This window comes from Periplaneta americana, chromosome 15, assembly GCF_040183065.1.
Source record: "Periplaneta americana isolate PAMFEO1 chromosome 15, P.americana_PAMFEO1_priV1, whole genome shotgun sequence".
NCBI classification, from domain to species: domain Eukaryota; kingdom Metazoa; phylum Arthropoda; class Insecta; order Blattodea; family Blattidae; genus Periplaneta; species Periplaneta americana.
In genome coordinates, this window is record NC_091131.1 from 31,385,615 (window position 1) to 31,402,923 (window position 17,309).

General features: G+C 34.8%; 1 protein-coding gene across 1 annotated transcript in view; it reads left to right on the top strand.

Annotated features, from left to right (window-relative positions):
* Window positions 1-8,629: 8,629 nt before the first annotated feature.
* Pax (Paxillin) overlaps window positions 8,630-17,309 on the top strand; it is a 266,633-nt gene continuing 257,953 nt past the window's right edge. Inside the window, exon 1 of the mRNA XM_069846900.1 lies at window positions 8,630-8,820. Within this exon, the coding sequence (XP_069703001.1) occupies window positions 8,808-8,820 (13 nt within the window). The 5' untranslated portion in view covers window positions 8,630-8,807. The remainder of the gene's footprint in view (window positions 8,821-17,309) is intronic.

Below are 17,309 nucleotides of genomic sequence, written 5' to 3' on the forward strand. Positions count from 1 at the left end.
GTCCTTCTCTAGCCACACATTTCTGGAATCTTCTCTGGAAATTTCCATTTACACTCAAGAGTTCAATATCCGAAATTTAGTCAATTTCTCGCCTGATGTTTTCTTTTGGGTCTTCCAATGTATGGGAGTTTGTTGCATATACTTTATTTTTCAAGTTTCCCCATAGATAAAAATCGCATACATTTAAATCGGGGTATCATGTTACTCTTCACTTTCTATCACGAATCGACGTCATTTCTCTGAATTTGTTCACAAGTCTTCGCACGGTTTCTCTGTGTGGGACAGGTAAACCGGGAAATTGTGTTTCAAATTGCCTTCTAACTTGTCACATATGTGTCATACATAAAAATTCTTTGTGGTAATGTGTAATCGTGTCGAGGCATTATGGAAAACTGTGCAAGCACCGATAACACATATCTATTAATTTGAGAAAAATTCGTTCCAGTATCGGGAATCGAACCCGGGACCTCTCAGCTATGCGCACTGAGCATTCTTTCCATCTGAGCTATACTGGGACACGATCTATAGCCTACTACCTGCATTTAAGAAGCTATTTATGCAGAAGCGCATATTTAAATGACTTGTGGCCATTTTCGAAAACAGTTTATGAGTACTGTTAACATTTATATATATACATATATTCATATATAGCTACTTATTTTTTTATCCAATGCCACCAGGTTGTCTTTTCGACATTTCTGGTCTTGTCTCTTGGCCGTGGCTTAGTTGTAACTCACTTCTGAGGTTGGGGCACCTGGAAGGCAGAGTTACATTACCCCGATGATGTGATAGGATGATTATGATAATGTGGTGCCAGGAGAGATCTTAAATCTAAACTTCACCTAAATTCCAGACCATGGACGAACACAGGAATAATCCCCTTTAAGGAAAAATTCCTGTGCTCTAACCGGGAATCGAACCTGGGACCTCATGAACTATAGCCAGAAGCTCTGACCACTAGACCATGAGGCTGGTCATATAGCTACTTATAGTCAATGTTTATTCAATAAGGACAACGAGACCTTGTATATGAATATATGTAGCCTATACACTGATAACATGCTCGTAACTTAATTAGCACTTGAAACTCGTACATTTATATGCATGGAACAGAAACGAAACAAACTAGACAATGGCTTCATTTATGCATGGAACAGGAATGAAACAAACTAGACAATGGCTTCATATATGCATGGAACAGGAATGAAACAAACTGATAATACTCATAACGTAATTAACACTTAAAAGTCGTACATTTATACACATGGAACAGGAACGAAACAAACTAGACAATGGCTTCAGTGCAACTGATGTTGCATATCACAAACATGCGCAAATCTTATGTGCAGGTGGCAGGAGTCCCAGCTGTGGGGATATTATAACTGTTTCGGGACGGCAGTCCAAGCTGCTGTGGCCGGTGTGAAAGAAAAGCACTATACTTTTACTGCTAGTAATAATTTAATGAAGTATTGTTACATTACAAGATCAAGTTAGGAGAAATACCTCATGGGATATAGCTCACCCCATTGAATTTCTTGAGCCAACCCTACCATCAAGTAGTAGGCCCTTGTCCAGTAGGGATTTTTCGGGTTAATCTTTATTATTACATTGTAACATCAAGCTAAAATAATAAAGATAAGAATTTGGGTACAAATCATGGCGTCCACCAATACTGTTATTTATATTAGAATAGATCTAAGAAAAATTTATCCTAAGAACCACACTATTGAAACGTTTATTTTATGCTCTAAAACTTCATGTTTATTTTCATGCCCATTATATGAGCGAGATTTTTAACATTTCGAAAATATATTTTATGTTAATATGAAAATTTTTAAATTGTTGTAACAAGGAATCAGCTGTAGCACATTAAGTCTTTGTGCCATTATGAGATTCAAAGAGAAACTTTGTTTATTCAGTTTACATATTATCATTTTTAAGCATGCCTATAATGACTACAGATAACACTTCTCACATTCACTGCATTACCTTACTTCCCTATATAAATTTGGAGTTTGTCATTCACGAATCAATTCGCCATGATGAGGCACAGGATATTGTATGTATTTATTCACACTGAAAATGGGTATATACCTGGTGGCAGGAACTGAAAAAGAAAACCAAATTAGAGCACTAACTAGGAAATATAATCTTACAACAAATATCACAGATCACGGTACTTACATTGAACTTGCATTGTTTCTTCTATGTAAAGTGAAAATCGATGTTGTTTCTTCATTGTGTTTTAAAATTTACTGATGAAATTTGCACATCAATAATTTGTTTACTTAAAAACAGAGTCGAAGACAAATATATTTTTGTACACATGAAAATGTACAGTTTTCATGCGTGATTCAGTCCCATACTCTTTCGACGCAGAATTTTATTAATTCTTCATTGATGTGAGACTACAAACAGGTAGCTAACATGTTCGTAATCATTTCTTCTGGTGATGCAAATCAAATTTGAGTAAAAATTGTCTGAAGATTACAAACACGCACTGATTTACTTCTGTTGCGAAACAATTATTATAAAAAGTGATGCAATTTTCAATCTTCATATTTATATAAAAACCTGCAATGCAATTGAACTTCAACGATGAATATTATTGCACAGTGAGGAAATTACAGAATTTTCAATCGTAATACAGTTATAAATTATTTCATCAAGCTAGTTAAATTCTTCGTAAAAAAATGATAAAATTATGCAGACATAGTCATATTTATCTCTTCTGAAAATGTAAATAAATTCGGTTAAAAAAATCAGTCGGCATCCTAATTTGAAAATACAGTGTAATGATTTGTTTCTGTAGTGGAAGTTCAAAATCATGTACCTGTAAAGAAATAATTACATATTCAACACAAAAAGCTCAACCAGAAGTCCTCTCTGGCAGCACAGAACTAATAGGACATGAAGTCTATAATAATCTTACAAAATATCAAGCCACATGCAAGAAATTAATATACGAAGTGGGCCAAAAGTCACTACCCATTTCAACAGCAATTGAGGACTTCAAAGGAGCCACTGAAAAAATGTTTAAAGAAATTGATTCGGATTAGATACTGTGTGGGAAAGTAGGTCTATTTTTAAATGTGCCAGCTCGATTTCAGCAGTGTATCAGGGATAAAAGGAAAACAATATGAAAAACAAAGGATAATGACTTTTGGCCCATTCTCAAAGAACAGTTTTTTCAACAGGGAGAGATATAAAATATGGAATCATTGCACTGGCCTTTATCCAGACCGAAGCCATCATGACTGCAAACATCTGAAGATTCTCGTGATGAAATTCTTCGATATTGGAAGTGCCATTCAGTAGTGACTTTTGAAATTCACATACACTTAACACACACTCGAAAATCACTGCACTGAAACTGGTTTGTCTATGTTAATGCATATTCATAGTTCCTCCTGAAATAGTTGTAACGAAATCATGCTTATAACGCAGTCATCACTAGTGCTCAGAATGTCAATAATATGTTTGGAGTCCACAATATTTGAAATAAATAAATCAAATGTTTATGAAGTTCACATGATGATAGCCGAAAATTTGTTCGTGAAAAAAAAATCGTTAGTAAAACATTTCAATTTGCCCATGAAAACCGACAATATTGTTAAAATGTTTATGAACATAATTCACAATGTATGCATCAGTCTTTAACGCACGAAATGAAATAATATAATCACTTTCGAGTCTATCTGGATGATGCACCTGCCTTCCTGAGAGATCTGAAGTAAAAATTTCAATGCTACAAAGTCTTAGTAAAGAATTTACACAGTAAATTTAAATAATCTTAACTTTTTCTACAAAGCTTTCTATGTGCATGAATAAAGATTATCAATAAAAACAATGGAAATATTGTTTTAATTCATTATTTTTATATTAACTTTCTTACATCTTTTACCATCAACGAATTAACAAATTCTGAATTAATTGCTGTCTCCTATCACACTCAGCTGCCATACTAATATTAAAAAAAGACTGCACTAGGAGAGCATGTCTATTCAATTTCTAAGACGATGACTGCAGCACATCAAACGAGTTATTATTGTTAATTTTTCATAATATGAGGTAAAGGTAAAGGTAAAGGTATCCCCTAACATGCCATGAAGGCACTTGGGGGGCATGGAGGTAGAGCCCCATGCTTTCCATGACCTCGGCACTAGAATGAGGTGGTGTGGTCGGCACCATGCTCTGACCGCCTTTTACCCCCGGGAAAGACCCGGTACTCAATTTTATAGGAGGCTGAGTGAACCTCGGGGCCGTTCTGAAAGTTTGGCAACGAGAAAAAATCCTGTCACCACCTGGGATCGAACTCCAGACCTTCCAGTCCGTAGCCAGCTGCTCTACCAACTGAGCTACCCGGCCGCCCAATAAGAGGTATCACATCGTAATTTTTTTTTTACTGCATAAGAAAATAAATATTTTCAAATTTTTTAGCACATAAAAATCCGTTCTCTAGCTATGTATTTGTTTAGAATATGTACAGTATGTCATCAAGTATAATAATATAATACCTCATGGTAAAATAGGCTTCAGTAAAGTCGGATATTCAATAAAAAATATGTAGTACCGGTATTAATTTAGAGCAATTTCAAGATAGGCCTATAAGCGTCTTAGGCCTATTCTGTTTTTGTTGTAATTTATTTCTCCTGACAGAAGTTATCTGAAAATACTTCATGTTCACTTAAAATAGAATAAAACATATTTGAATAAACTGCAAACTTTGTTATATTGTTAAAACAATACCGAAGTACTTCGTAATGGTTAAAGTTACGATCTGAAAGTGAGATTTGAGATACTAACTCATGTGCCACAATGCTACTGGTATTGAAATACTTTTCCGAATTAATATGATACAAAATATATTTGTAGGATAAATTGGAAAAAAATGGGGATGTTGTCTTAATTACAATAAAATTCAAACAATATATGTTAGTTTGTTAAGTCACACTTACTTTAGGCGTGGGCTAGATACAGTAACACGCAAAATGGTATCATATCCAAATGTGATCGTAAAGATTTACAGACATTGTAATTACACAAGAATTTATTAAGGCGTGTTTAGGATAACCGAAAAAATATTTCCATTTTACCTAAATTAATGTTGTTAAATAAGGCAGGTGCTATGAAGCGCGTCCGAAGCACTACAATGTAATGGCCGAACATTTTTTGAAAATAGAACTTGTCAGAGATGATGCAGGCTCTATATTTCAAATAATATAAGTATTCTTTAATAAATACATAAGTCAGTAATACTTATGTCAATTTTATGCTACAAAATAAGAAAAAAATTACAGTACCTGCACTGTTTTAATACCGGCATTTTTATTAATTATATAAAATATAAATACCTATACCATTATGTAATTTGAGGAATCATAAACTTTTAATTTATTTACGTGTTAATAGAATTCAAGAAATAGTTTCGCTGAACTTAACAGTTTTATAATGGATGCAGAGTTTCATTTAATGGAGTTTGTAATGTAGATAGGCTATATAATTTTTTGAGATTATAGTTTTAAATTAAAAAAATTGTAATAACAAATCCGGGAGGTCAGAGAAGACGAGGTCGACCGCACTTGCGATGGATTGATGGAGTGGAAGAGGATGCCAGAAAGTTGGGGTGCAAGAATTGGAAGGCTGCTACACAAGATAGAGACGGATGGCGACAATTACTAAGGGAGGCCCAGGCCCACCAAGGGCTGTAGCGCCAATGATGATGATGATGATGATGATAGTTTTAAATTTAATATATTCAGAACTACATAACTCATTTTAATCTGTTGTGTTATAAACTAGAAAAATAATATGAATTTAGAAGTGGCAGTAGGCTAAGTGGACGTCCTGGACGAACACCCGAAAGGAAATCTAACCAAGAAATGGATGATTTAGGTATGGTTACGTTTTTATTATAATAATATACCGTAATATTGTAGTAAATAGAATTATGGGCGTGAATTATTTTTATTACCTATTAACTTTTCGTATACTGCCTATTTCGTTTTTTGATAAATAATGCCCTACTCTTGTTTACGTAACAGCCTAGTATATACAGTCACGAAGCTTGAGTTTTGAGGGTGATAGGAACAATTGACTGTGCCGGTACTATTTCGCATTGTCTGTAATGAGGCGATATTAGCGACCCTAGTGGTTAGCAACTATCTATGGATGCATATTTACTACGTATTGAGCTTCGAGATTGCATATACGAGACTGTGCTTACGTTCCATGTTTTTCTGACCTATGTAGAAAAATAAACGCCTACAATTAAAATATGTATTAAAATTTGTTGCTATGACTTCGTTGAATTTAACTGAATTTACGAAATGAAAACCCATCTTCACAAGAATCTTTTAAATCGGATTATATTATGAATTAAATTCGTACTAAGACAGAAATACATTGATACCGGGATTAAAGTACCGTTATAAATAACAATCACCACTTGTTTTTTTTTTTTTTTCAATATTTATGCTATTTGCAAATATCGAGATAATATGGTGAGAAAAAGTTAACATAACATATAACATTTACTGTACGTCGTTCATTCTTTGATCTCAATGTCTTTCAGTAAACTAGCCAATAGGCAACCTTTGTCATTAAAATCATTGTTAATATATGAATAACCGAATTTACAAAATGCAAATTCTACAGAGTGAAACTAGATAAGTAGGCCTACTGTATTTCAAGTTCGTAAAAATAGGCCTAGCCATAGTTTACTATTAAAATATATTAAAAGTGATCAGATCACATACGAGCTATTAATCCTTATGGCAATAATGAATAAATTCTTGACAATTGTATAAATAAAATTTAATGATGTGCGACATAGGCCTGACCTGAATAATGGATACCAGTACCCGATAACAATGTGCAAACTGCAAAATATATAGGCTTCATGCTTATCACTTAAAAATGTTCACTATGTTATATTAGAAAGTACCGTACAGACTTGTAAAAAGCTGTTTACCTATTTTGCCATATTCTAAACACGAACATAAATAAAATATCTAGGTACTCAGAAAGAAAAATTGGCCTGATCGACCCCTTATAACGACGAATTTGCACGGTATACTTAAGGTTTGTTCCAGCAAGCAATTCGGAACGCATTACGAACTAATATTGAACTTCTTTCGACGCATCGCCAGTTGTATACGGTGTCAGAACTAAAATATATAATTATAATTCGAAATTTTACTTTGTAAGGTTTCTTGAACTCTTCTTTCACGGTCTTCGGAGTATTAAAAGTATATTCATCTTCCCAACTCAATAAAATTCTTCGTAGACTATTGCTATCATCTTCCAAATCACTCACATGGACTACTTTTTTTTTTTTTTTTTTAACCTGCATTATAGCTATGACTTTAGACAACCATCTGCGCATGCGTCAGTAGTTAACAATTCTCTGTTCCTCGTTCCGAACGAGTTCTAAAGCATGTGGGAACGCACATTGAATTACTGCGCATGAGCAGGCAGTTCAGACTCGATTCTGAACCGTGCTGGAACAAACCTTTCCAAACAAGGGGTACTTACGGTATAGGTCTACCTATACTTCTTTTTCTAATGGGCGGATTATCGGAAATATTTCATTTTTTTATTATAGTATAGGCTATACTTCCATATTTTTAAATATAATTTTCTTCAAACTAGGTTATGGGAAATTTAATAAGAATGTATAAGCCTATGTGTGAATTCGAACTTGCACATTTCTTTTGCATAATTCTGTAATTTTCATGATTATCTTACATTTGTTCTGAAAACTGGATGCTATGGCTCATTAGGCTCACAGATACCAAGCTGATCGCAGAATGTAGATTTATCCAACTATAAATACTAAAGTACACCTTATTTCGGTCCCAGGACACCATGCAGTGGAGAGTGCGGTAAATAACAAGCTGATATACTAAGCATGAAATAACCATCCGATGCTATGGCATAAAAAATAATGGGAATGCTTAAGTGTATATAAGTAATTAAAGGGACTATAAAGGACAATCTGGTGGATTTACTGGAAGCTCAGAGATCTACACCCAACCTTCTCCCAAGAGTATATAGCCCTCTTGTTTACGTTTACACCCCAATCGCTGCACACCTGATAGATGCTCAAACCAGACACCACCACCACCACCACCATCATTAGGGTACCGGCTACAATTTTCAACATCACATGTCCTTATTCGCTGTAGGTCTGATGCTCAGCCAGTCATCATCATCATCATCATCATCATCATCATCATCATCAGGGTACTTTTGAGCAATCACATATCGTATTTGTTGTATGATAGATGCCCAAACCAGATCATCATCATCATCATCCTTTCTGAATTAGTAGTTTCCTTTAACTACGGTACCGGTATCTTCAGACAACAAATATGGCCAGATAGACTTCAGAATTGGACGCCATTCGTTTAGAAAATGTTTTGAGAATGGTTTGTATTTTCCTATGGAACTTCATTACCGATAGTCTAAAATGGTGTATATAATAGTCATCTGAAACAATATACTGACTGACAGCATGTGAGACAATTGTCTAATTATTGCACTTGGAATTCATACTGTAAGATGGTAGCACTTTCGATTTCGAAGAAAATTTGAAATTTGCACGTCCGCCATAATAATTAATACTACTTGTGATTAGGACGGTTGTGAGAATTCGGTGTTTTATAACATTAATTTAGTGAAAATTGTGTCCTTTTTCTCGGAACACAAGTTACAACTGTGGTGATTATGACATTTTATTGTGTTATTAAAGATATAATCGGTTAAGAAGAAAAGAAACACCCGAAAGGAAATCTAACCAAGAAATGGATGACTTAGGTATGGTTATGTTTTTATTATAATAATATACCGTAATATTATATTAAATATAATTATGGGCGTGAATTCTTTCTATTATTAGCTTTTCGTAGTACGTTTCTGTCAGTTACTACAATATATGCTATCCTTGTGTGGAATACGATGACACGCGTAGGCTATAACCTGCATTGAATCAAGCAAAACTGTTTCATGTAATTTACTTTAATTTCGTATGTTGATTACAGACAGACTAGTGGTGCAGCAGTACCTATATTAATTTAAATTATTTATCGTGTTAAAATATTGTGGCAAAAAGTAACTTCATGTGTTTGCTATAATGACAGCTCAAGCGTACATTAACCTATAATTTATTGACAGTAGTGTTCCCTCCCAATTGTGTAAATGTGGAAGTAGGCCTTTACCTCCATCAGAGTATAGTTCGAAATATGAAAATAATTAAAGATATTCTGCATAAAATCATGAATGAATAGAAATGTAGTTTTTCTTCATAATCACAAAATAGACTGATATAAGTAGTAACTTATTATAGGAGTACCAATCTTATTAGTTAGGTAGGTAGGCCTACCGGTAAAGTGAGAGGATGTTCTCGTAAAATCATGTTGCAGAGTATGGTATTGAATTGATGTTCGATAGACCTATTTTAGAAATCGGAGTTGTTTAATGTAAATTAGTTAAAGCCTAAAATCACTAGATTCTACCTCATATTTTACGGAATGTACCGGTGTTCTTTTCCGGATGTGATTGCCATACTGTTGAAAATGTCGTGAATACGTTTGAATTGCTTTGCAAGATGTTAAAAATAATGCACAAATATTAAGTTTAATTGTAAATCTAGGACTTAGCAGAAATATTATATTTTTTATTGCTTTGGAAATGTTTGCGAATTAACAATATTGAGCAAGAAATAACACATTAGGCTACCATTTAAAATTTGTCAGTAGGCTAGGTATCAATCTTTCATAAAATATAATAGGCTAAAAGTGAGTTGGAAGTTTAGTGTCGCATGCTATAGCCAAGCCAAATTCTGTTCACAATATTAAAATTAAATGTGGGTACTAAAAATACAAGTGGAACACTTTAAAATGTATCAATTTGGTGAAATGTTGGTGTTATATTTATTTCATATGCAACATTATCTTGGTTTTGTGAAAAAAAAAAAAAAAAGATAGGCTATATTGTATTACCACCCCATAGAGAGCCCAATTGCATGTAGGTCTCAAAGTGACAATTTGTGTCTCATTTATCGGGTATTAGGCCTACTTGAAAAGTTCCATTTCCTCTAAGAAGGGTCAAATAGGTATACTTTTGTAATATATTATGGATCCATCCTATCTGAGGCAAATACTGAATGTCTTTACAACCCAAAAGCATAAGAATATGATCATTGGATATGGTGTTCCATTTTCGTGGCTGCATTTCTTGCATATAGAGTCTACTATTACTACGTACCTATGTCCTTTTGTTCCTCTGGTCGGAACATAGGGCTTCAACAATGCATCTCCAGTAGTCTCTGTTTTGGGATATCACCTTCACATCTCCTCACATGACTTTTCTGCTTCTCCTGCCTCCTCCTCCACCGTCTTCTTCTGTGTCAATCTTGTTCTACTTCTTCTGTGCTATCCTTGCAGATTCCAATTTAGGGCTTGTCTTTTTACTGCCATCTGACTCTTACTCTCATTCCTTGATCTGCATGTCCACAGACTTTTTATTTATACAGTTCCACAGGCTCTACAACTGAGATAACATTTGGCCAAAACACTTTCAATATTTTCCGTAAGCACCGATTGATGAAGGTCTGAATTTTCTTGGTTATTGACTTTGTTACCTTCCAGGTCTCACATTCTAAAGCAACACTGATTTTTGGCTATATTATTGTTGAATATCCTCAGTTTGTATGGATAGGATTATATCTCACTGCTTCTCCAACTGCAGTTGGATGAAAGCTATATTTGCCTTTCTGACCCTACATTATGACCAATAGTAACAGATTCTTCTGATTTGACTTCTGCTGAAATACAAGTTTACTTCTGGACTTCATCAAAAGTCCTTCGATTGGTTCCTGAGTCTGTCATTGAGATCCAGTGATATCCCTCTCGCTTGGAGTTAAGCTGAAAGACAGTTAAGTTTATTTCCAAATTTGACACTGTATTCTGGAATTAAGTTTGTGAGCCTGTCACTGGGATTTATTAATGATAAATAATATATGTAGGTCTAGGCCCACATAAAGAGTGAATCGAGCTCTTTCTTGCCAGAGTACCAGTAATATTCATCTTTATCATCTAGTATCGTTTCCACATTCTTCAAGTTAATGTAGGAACAGCCTCTATTCGTTCCTGTTATTCATTCCATATCTCATCATCTGTCCTCCCCTTTTTTCTATGTATTCCTTAGTATTTTACATATTTAGCAGTTTAATGTCTTTATAATTGTTATTGCTGTGGAATATTTAAAAAAGAAATCAGAAAAGTTCTTCATGTAACATAGTGTATTCTCTATTCAAAATGTTTCATTATTTATTTCACATTAAATTCAACAAACATAAATGTTCGAATAGTCTATCATAGCTTGTTTTCATATAGAAACGTGTTATGGTACTGTTATTTTTCATGGGGCGTAAGCATCAGTGTGCTAGAGTGACACCTGTAAGACCAATAGGTTAGATCTGATGCCCATGAATAGGGCTACCTCTCATGAATAGACAAATGTTATGTCTGCCATTAATAATCAATCTGTCTCATTTTATGGAGGATCGTGAATGGAGAAACTGTGAAATGATGGGAGTACCTCCCCCCGCCCCCCACAAGAAAATTTTCTCCACCACCCTGTTTGTCTATCACAAATTCCATGTTGAGTTACTGGAATTTAAAACCAAGTCTCTGGCATAGAAATCTGGTACTCTAACCATGTGCGTTGACAGTTGTAGCTGCCACCTTTACAGCTACTGAAGCAATGGACGGATTCGAATGTATAAATCTGCATAATTTATCACATGAGTTCTATTTTTGTATCAACTGTATGATTGTGGCGAAGTCAAAAGAGTATTTTTCTGGATTCTGAGGGTCCTCAGTGATGCTTAATTGAAAAAGAGTTATGAGGTGTGGGGAACTAAAATTACTGTGGCAAGCAGCCAGTTTAAAAGACAGACGCACTGTTATTTTTGTTTTTATGAAGTGACTTCAGTGGAGGGGGAAGGCCCAGCTTTAATTTTGTGTGAAGTATTCTGTGGAAGAATATTTGTATGTTTGGAAAGGAAGTCCTCAATTTTGCATCTTCAATGGGAGAGCTTTTGTACGTCTTACTCTCAATTCGACACATAGTGGAGATGATTGAGGATATCATTTACAACTAGAGAAGGAAGTAGCAGTTTGTGCTGCTGTTAATTGTAGAGATGATGGGCTTGAAGTGATGCATGTACTGCGTTGTAAGACTGAGTGACTGATGTTCTGCAGGGAAGAACTTAAACGCATTTTACGTTCTTGACACAAGGTGCAACAGCATTGCTACAAGAAGATGACATCGTACAAAAATACTGGAGTGCAAGGTGGCAGATGATTTCGTTGTCAAGTGCCAAAGCACTGGACCAACATTCTTGGCACAAAAGAAGAGATCTTATAATATGTTTAGAAATAATATTCAGTTATTGGTAGTTTATTTGAATTTTGTACAAGTTTTTAAAATTTGTTTTTAAAATATTTCAAACAAGATTTTTATCCTATATGAAAGTTAAAAAGCATTTTAAGAGATATTTTTATGTGTGCATGTGCGTGTGTGAGTATGTGTTTTTTGGAAGACTCTGTAATAAATACGGTATTAAAAGTAGCATTGGCTACTGTAATGATAACACAGAAATAACTTTTTCACACGATTTAGATATACTTCAACAATATGCCAAATTTATATTTGTTTGTATTTAATAACCGTTATTATATCTTTTTATTCCCCTGCAACAGTATTATTTTTCCTGTTTTATTTGTAAATGAACATTAATGTTGTCAAGAAATTTGTGTGTGTGTGTGTGTGTCTGAATATGAGACTAAATTATACATGGTTTTTTTTGCACTTACACTTATTGGAAACAGTCTTCAATTAAACTACGAATTTTTCATGTGTATGAGTTGCCTATTAGGCCTATGTATTTCAATTACCAAAGGAGCAACTCCTGCTGCCTTTATGACATGGGATAACAAACAGTCTTTCAGACTATTAAATATTAAACTAATATAAGATAGAATATATTGTATGTTCAAGAGATTATTTTTGGTTTGGTATGTAGAAAGAATAAAATGACTCTGTAACATCTACGTAGCCTACACTTTTTCCATACCTAGTAAGTTAAATTCTGCAGAATTTTTGGTGAGTTGATAGGAGACTTGTCCATGTACTTATGTCTGTTTTACTTTAAGCGATACAGAAATTTCTGTTGATTTCTGTTCTTTGGTCCTCCAGGGTAATATATTTGAAAGCAATGAAGATACCAAAGTAATAGGCCTATCTTGAATTTGTGCTGCAAATTGACGATTGACTCTCAACAGAGATTCCATGTGCCCTGGACCAAACAGTTGAGAACTGAAGGCACTTCTTAAGAGTTTGATTCAGGATAATTTTATTTATTTGAATGAAGTGAAAATAATTATGTTATTTCTTAAATTAGTGCCCTGAGCCAAAGAACAAAAATCAACAATTTTCTGTATTACTTAAAGCAAAACCAACATAAGTACATGAACACGTCTCCTATCAAATTATATTTTATTGCATATTCCCATAAATATCAGTCTCTTCTTTTGTTAAATGTTGAACTTTGAAGACATTTTGTGTGTGCGTTATTGTTTGTGTTTGTAAAAGGTACAATATTGGAACATCTGCACTTTCTGTGCAGGCTATTTCTTCCTTCAACATCTAGCAGTTTAAGGGGGTTAGGTACAGCTTACACCAGTAAAAATTTTGGAAATATTCAGCATTTTTTTCTCCATTATTTTATCTTGTACAATAATGAAAATTGGTATGTGTAAAACACTGTCCTTCTGCTATATGAAAAAAAAATATATATTTTTACGATAAAAAAAAATATTTTTGAAAATTCAGAATGGTGGCAGTTTACTGTGCAGTGATGAAGCGTTTCTCTCATAACTTATAAACTTTTAAACTTTTTCATGTTCTCTCTCTTTTATTTTATTGCTGAAACTCATGTTTGTCCACACCTGTGGAGTAACGGTCAGCGTGTCTGGCCGCGAAACCAGGTGACCTGGGTTCGAATCCTGGTCGGGACAAGTTACCTGGTTGAGGTTTTTTCCGGGGTTTTCCCTCAACCCAATACGAGCAAATGCTGGGTAACTTTCGGTGCTGGACCCCGGACTCATTTCACCGGCATTATCACCTTCATTTCATTCAGATGCTAAATAACCTAGATGTTGATACAGCGTCGTAAAATAACCCAATAAAATAAAATAAAAATAAAAAACTCATGTTTACAATATCATGCTCTTTCAACTACATTCCTTAATAAATAATATTTTTTTTTGTGTTAGAAGAAAATACTGACATTTGACCATTCTTTAAAATGAATTTATTTTTTATCAGACTATCTATCAAAGATAGAGAAGTGATCTTGCCTCATATTGTAGATATGACATGCAAAAATACGAACAAAAAATGTCATCACAGAATGTTGGATAGTTTTTGAGTTATATGTGAAACGCTTCATCACTGCACAGTGAACTGAATTTTGAAAAAAAAAAAAAGTGATTTTTTTTCATCGTAAAAATATTTTTTTTTCATATAGCAGAAGGACAGTGTTTTACACATACTAATTTTCATTATTGTACAAGATACAGTAATGGAGGAAAAAAAAAAGTTGAATATTTCCAAAATTTTACTGCTGTAAGGTGTACTTAACCACTTAAATTATGAAATATTCTTAATGTATTCCGATGCAAAATCAAATGTGAAATTAAATTATACAATACTTTTTTATATCGAGGGCATCATGCCAGAAGGTCTTATCAACAAATTTTGCGTTATTGAATTATTTTAATGGAACCTATTTATGTTTGAAAACGATCGTTTGAGAATTGCAATGTAACTTACATGAGAAAGAATAAAAAAAAAAAAAATAACCTTGTTATATAGATAAGGATAGGAAAAATCATTCCATATTTATATGGCTCTAATGAAAGACGATGAGTGATGGGAAAAAGGTAATCCATGAGTCGGGATGTGAAAATAGGGGAGGAAATGATAGTAATAATAGTGGGATTGAAATAAGTAATTAAAAAAACTCAAATGCAGTGTCTGTTGGGGATATTGTTGGGGATTTTAAAGATTTGAGAAGCATAATGATAAAAAAAAATGGTAAGTGAGCCATTGGGGATAACGAAAATTGATAAAAATATGGTGGGGGAGACGAGATTTGAAAATATAAGGAAGACAAATGAGTGAAGAAAGTGCAAGCTACGAAGAGGTGGAGGAGGAGTGGTCAGTGAAAGAGGTAGATAGCAGTGCTAATGACTTGTTTTACTAAAGTAAAAAAGAGACTAGTGAATAGTATTTTTCGAGTTAATGAGTGACCAGTATTAGTGAAGTCGGCCTGGGTAGGGCAGTTGGTATAGCGCTGGCCTTCCGTGCTCAAGGTTGCGGGTTCGATCCCGGCCCACGTCGATGGCATTTAAGTGTGCTTAAATGCGACAGGCTCATGTCAGTAGATTTACTGTATGTAAAAGAACTCTTGCGGGACAAAATTCCGGCACACCGGTGACGCTGATATAACCTCGGCAGTTGCGAACGTCGTTAAATAAACCATATATATATATATATATATATATATATATATATATTAGTGAACTAGTCAAGAAAAGATTAATGTTTTGGAACTAACGCATCGCTTTACTTGAAGGAATTTGGTTGTCATAGCAACAACTTCTGGCGCCGCCCTCAGAAAAGTATGCTCCTAATTATGTAAAACTTGCTATTATGCAAATCTAAAAAAACTGTTTATATTAGTAACAAAAAAGAAACAAATTATGCTTGAACAAAACTATGAATAAGCTGTAATACCCGAACACATTAGAACAGCTGTCAATGAATTAGCCGAGAACGCAGAAGCCAGAACAGAACAGGACAGAATAGAAGTTCCATAAAACTGTATAGTTGTAAATAATCTGCGACGTAAATGAGAACTCGTTACATTATCGTAAGGGTGACAGCTAGGAAATGTAACTTCCGCACCTTCTGAAGGGGATGAAGGTACCACTGACATAAAGAAACAGATCCCAGTCACACGAAATGAGAAGTGGGGAGTGTGGCCGGGAGAACGGGGAATGCGCCAGTACAAGAAGGAACGTGTGTGGCGAGAATGCTCCAGACGGCAGGGAGGCCAAACAGTACAACAACATACCACAATGGGTGACCTAGCAGCAATCTTATTTGGCCCCAGATCTTCATCACTAGTAAGGCACAGTCGCAGCTAAATCAACAGACAGCTTCGTACTAAGGACATTGAGGTTCGACTCCATGAGATTCATTGTTCACGGGTTTGACAGCATGTTTTAACATGAGAGTATTACGAGTACACAGTCTTGAACATCTGCAATGTTAAAATCTTCTTAAATGAATGCATGTCACAAACATGATATTGTCATTATTTTGTTGATGGTCTTAGTATATTATGCTACATACATTTGTTCTTCGAGAAAACTTACCTCCTAGCAGTCTTCGACCACGAATTCCTCTTGGACTCGCTGAGATGTGAAAAGGCGACGGTGTAGCTATTTTTGTTTACAGTCGTATTTTCTTGACAAGAAAGGAAGAAGAATACCTAGAAGAAAATACTGGGTCATCCAATTATCTTCTGACCAGAGCTGCGGCAGGGATTGTGCCGACCGATAAGTTATCGCTTCACGCTGGCCGGCCAATACATGAATCGTGGTTCAGCGGTTACTTATACTAGAGCAGCCATTGCGAAAATGTGACTCGCGAGCACATTGTGGCTCGCAATGATAGCTATGCATTTCTCTTGCTTTCTACCTCTCCCAACCCCCACCCTCTCACTCACTGGAGTCAAACTCCGTTCCATTTGTATTTGTCTCTGACCTGCGAGTGGCGTATAGTCGCAATGTCTCTCTCTCGAAACCATGTACCTCTACAAAAACGAAAGTTTCAAGTAAGATGGGAGGATCCATTTTTTTTTGCTGCCAACATGATGAGAATATTACATGTATGATTTGTTCACAAGTAGTACGAGGAAAACAGTTGTATAACATTAAAAGGTTGTATTATTATTATTATTATTATTATTATTATTATTATTATTATTATTATTATTATTATTATTATATAAAATTGAGTAACGGGTTTTTCCCGGGGGTAAAAGGCGGTCAGAGCGTGGTACCGACCACACCATCTCATTCTAGTGCCGAGGTCATGGAAAGCATGGGGCTCTACCTCCATGCCCCCAAGTGCCTTCATGGCATATTACGGGGATACCTTTACTTATT